We start from the raw sequence: 3,852 nt of genomic DNA on the forward strand, positions 1-3,852 counted from the left end.
TATGTCTTCCTAGGCTGTTCCGTGATAGAGACTGCCGTTTTGCTCTGGTAATGTCTGGCATTATACTTGTCCAATAACAATGCCTTTGTGTTTGCCATATTAGTAATTATGCTTGGGAGCTTCCTTGACCTTGGTAAGCATTGTCTATCTTATTCCTGGATCAGTGTACTGTATTATATTGTTAATGCAAGGAGTTATCACCAGGGAGTTTACTGGATCTAACCAGTGAAGAGGTCCCATGTAATAATTTGTGTAAATTTGTATAACTAACAATACACATAGTATTACCATATKATTTGACACCATTTATTATGATATTTGACTGCAAAAGCTTAATACCATAAGTGTGAGTGATTTATTGCTGTGTCCTTGTTGTGGTTCTCCAGCAATCTAAAAGGAAGAATGCAAGCTGTCACTTTCAAAAGAGTAAACTTCCTCCGAGATCAAATGTTCCACAGGGATTGACTCTTGGACCTCTAATAATTCTAGTTTATATAAAAGGGATGGTGTGACATTTTGTCAATAACTTCATTGATACCCTCCTTTTGTCTCTGTATGCACTTTGAAAGAAGTTGAAGGTCGTTTCTGGAGCCATTGCTAACTAGCTTTAGCGCAATGACTGGAAGTTTAAAGGATCAGCTAGCATGCACAAATGATCCTGTTGTAAATGATAAGCTGTCCAATATATCAAAATGCTCTATGCAACAATTCCACTAGCAAATAGSCCTTWATTTTTATGATATATACGTAATAGTATTGTAATAAACTTCCTTTGAAAGAAAAAARATTWTGTATGAATTGTAACTCAGTAAACAAACAAAAAAACTGATTAGATGAATTGATGAATTTTGCTCAAGGTTGGCCAACCTAAACTCAGTAAAAAAAGAAACGMCCCTTTTTCAGGACCCTGTCTTTCCYAGATAATTRGTAAAAATCCAAATAACTTCACAGATCTTCATTGTAAAGAGTTTAAACACTGTTTCCTATGCTTGTTCAATGAACCATAAACAATTAATGAACATGCACCTGTGGAACGGTCGATAAGACACTYARAGCTTACAGATGGTAGGCAATTAAGYTCACAGTTATGAAAACTTAGGACACTAAAGAGGCCTTTCTACTGACTCTGAAAAACACCAAAAGAAAGATGCCCAGGGTCRCTGCTCATCTCCATGAACGTGCCTTAGGCATGCTGCAAGGAGGCATGAGGACTGCAGATGTGGCCAGGGCAATAAATTGCAAMGTCCGTACTATGAGACGCCTAAGACAGCGCTACAGGGAGACAGGYCGGACAGCTGATRGTCCTCGCAGTGGCAGACCACGTYTYAKAACACCTGCACAGGATCYGTACATCCGAACATCAKACCTGCGGGACAGGTACAGGATGGCAACAACAACTGCCCAAGTTACACCAGGAACGCACAATCCCTCTGTCAGTGCTCAGACTGTCCGCAATAGGCTGAGAGAGGCTGAACTGAGGGCTTGTAGGCCTGTTGTAAGGCAGGTCCTCACCAGACATCACTGGCAACAACGTTGCCTATGGGCACAAACKCACCGTCYCTGGACCAGACAGGACTGGCAAAAAGTGCTCTTCACTGACGAGTCAAGGTTTTGTCTCACCAGGGGTGATGGTCGGATTCGRGTTTTTCGCCGAAGGAATGAGCGTTACACCGAGGCGTGTACTSTGGAGCMGGATCGATCCACCTCTATCGGTTTTAGAGGTGGAGGGTCRGTCATGGTCTGGGGCGGTGTGTCACAGCATRATCGGACTGAGCTTGTTGTCATTGCAGGCAATCTCAATGCTGTGCGTTACAGGGAAGACATCCTTCTCCCTCATGTGGTACCCTTCCTGCAGGCTCATCCTGACACGACCCTCCAGCATGACAATGCCACCAGCCATACTGCTCGTTCTGTGAGTGATTTCCTGCAAGACAGGAATGTCAGTGTTCTGCCATGGCCAGCGAAGAGCCCGGATCTCAATCCCATTGAGCACGTCTTGGACCTGTTGGATCGGAGGGTGAGGGCTAGGGCCATTCCCCCCAGAAATGTCCGGGAACTTGCAGGTGCCTTGGTGAAAGAGTGGGGTAACATCTCCCAGCAAGAACTGGCAAATCTGGTGCAGTCCATGAGGAGGAGATGCACTGCAGTACTTAATGCAGCTGGTGGCCACACCATATACTGACTGTTGCTTTTGATTTTGACCCCCCTTTTGTTCAGGGACACATTATTCCATTTCTGTTAGTCACATGTCAGTGGAACCTTTTCAATTTATGTCTCAGTTGTTTGAATCTTGTTATGTTCATACAAATATTTACACATGTTCAGTTTGCTGAAAAGAAACGCAGTTGACAGTGAGAGGGCGTTTTTAATGAATGAGTGTACTGTTAACCTTATAATCTGAGTGCCTATGACTATTTCTTCCTTAGACTACACCTGTCTCTTATACACATCTAGATGTGTATAAGAGACAGGGCAAATCTGGTGCAGTCCATGAGGAGGAGATGCACTGCAGTACTTAATGCAGCTGGTGGCCACACCATATACTGACTGTTGCTTTTGATTTTGACCCCCCTTTTGTTCAGGGACACATTATTCCATTTCTGTTAATCACATGTCTGTGGAACTTTTTCAGTTTATGTCTCAGTTGTTGAATCTTGTTATGTTCATACAAGTATTTATACATGTTCAGTTTGCTGAAAAGAAACGCAGTTGACAGTGAGAGGGCGTTTCTTTTTTTGCTGAGTTTTTAATGAATGAGTGTACTGTTAACCTTATAATCTAAGTTCCTATGACTCTTTCTTCCTTAGACTACACGTTATGGCTATAAAATACCTCTATATAGATATGTACCAAGCCTCGTCCTTTGTTGCATCCACATTCTAACAAAGCACCTGCAGCAAGTGGGCCCTGTCTGATCTTTGTTAGTAGACAGACACTTTGAAGCCAAGAAATGCTAGTCTTTGTGATAGTATTTGTTTTACATAGGTCTGAAAGGATGAACGTGGTAAACTGCCATCTCTTAGTATGAAAAACGAGAATAGAGCTATCTATATTCATAGCTTCTTAGACCTTCCATTTACCTCTTCTAATATGTAGTGTTTTTGCCTTTTTTGAAGAATAAGGGGGGTTATAAATCAATATACATTATTCTAATTGCTTACTTAATTTKATTTGTTAAAGAACATTACTTTAGATGAGATTTTCTTTGCTGAAGAAATCCAATGTAAACGTGWCACTGCTTACAGATTTATTCAGTCATAAAAATGMTCCATTGTTTTGTCGTTGCATCATTGGGGAAGCACGTTTGTCTTATTTTGCCTTTGTTCAGATGCTTTTCAACCCCAAATAGACTAAATACTCTCAATCCAGTCAATTGAAAGGATGTAAACTGACGTAAACTGAAAGGATCTCAACTCTCACGGCGCGTTGTTATCGATATAGTCTGCTCTGTATGATGTTAATGTTAAAAGAATCATTTTTGACGGGATAAATGAAAAATGTCATATAAAGGATTAGTTCTTCTTTGTAAAGTACCCATAAAATACAGGACTCAAGAGCTAAGTGGGTCATAATATGATTATGCCCTGGTGAAGTGATTTATGATTATTCAATAATCCTGTTTTGCCAGCTGCTCTTTATTCCAGCAGCACTGTCTTTGAATTATGTTAATTCTCGGATTGATAGGCCTCCAATCCTGCATCTATTGCATTCCTGTATYTGATGGTTGAATAAAATTGCTTGGTAAATGTACACTATTGTGTTGTCTGTCTATTTCCTTTGCCTTCCATAACTTTTGTGCTGTCTGATGAAATCTTCTGAAATGTACTTGTACAGTATATGATAAGATCCATA

General features: G+C 40.7%; 1 protein-coding gene across 1 annotated transcript; it reads left to right on the forward strand.

Moving 5' to 3' along the window:
• Positions 1-1,147: 1,147 nt before the first annotated feature.
• On the forward strand, positions 1,148-2,061 carry LOC111952082 (uncharacterized). Its single transcript, XM_023970565.2, has 2 exons — positions 1,148-1,602; positions 1,676-2,061. The coding sequence occupies exons 1-2, from the start codon at positions 1,148-1,150 to the stop codon at positions 1,914-1,916; spliced, it is 696 nt and encodes a 231-aa protein (XP_023826333.2). The 3' UTR covers positions 1,917-2,061.
• Positions 2,062-3,852: the final 1,791 nt, after the last annotated feature.

Source organism: Salvelinus sp. IW2-2015, linkage group LG25, assembly GCF_002910315.2.
Source record: "Salvelinus sp. IW2-2015 linkage group LG25, ASM291031v2, whole genome shotgun sequence".
NCBI lineage: Eukaryota > Metazoa > Chordata > Actinopteri > Salmoniformes > Salmonidae > Salvelinus > Salvelinus sp. IW2-2015.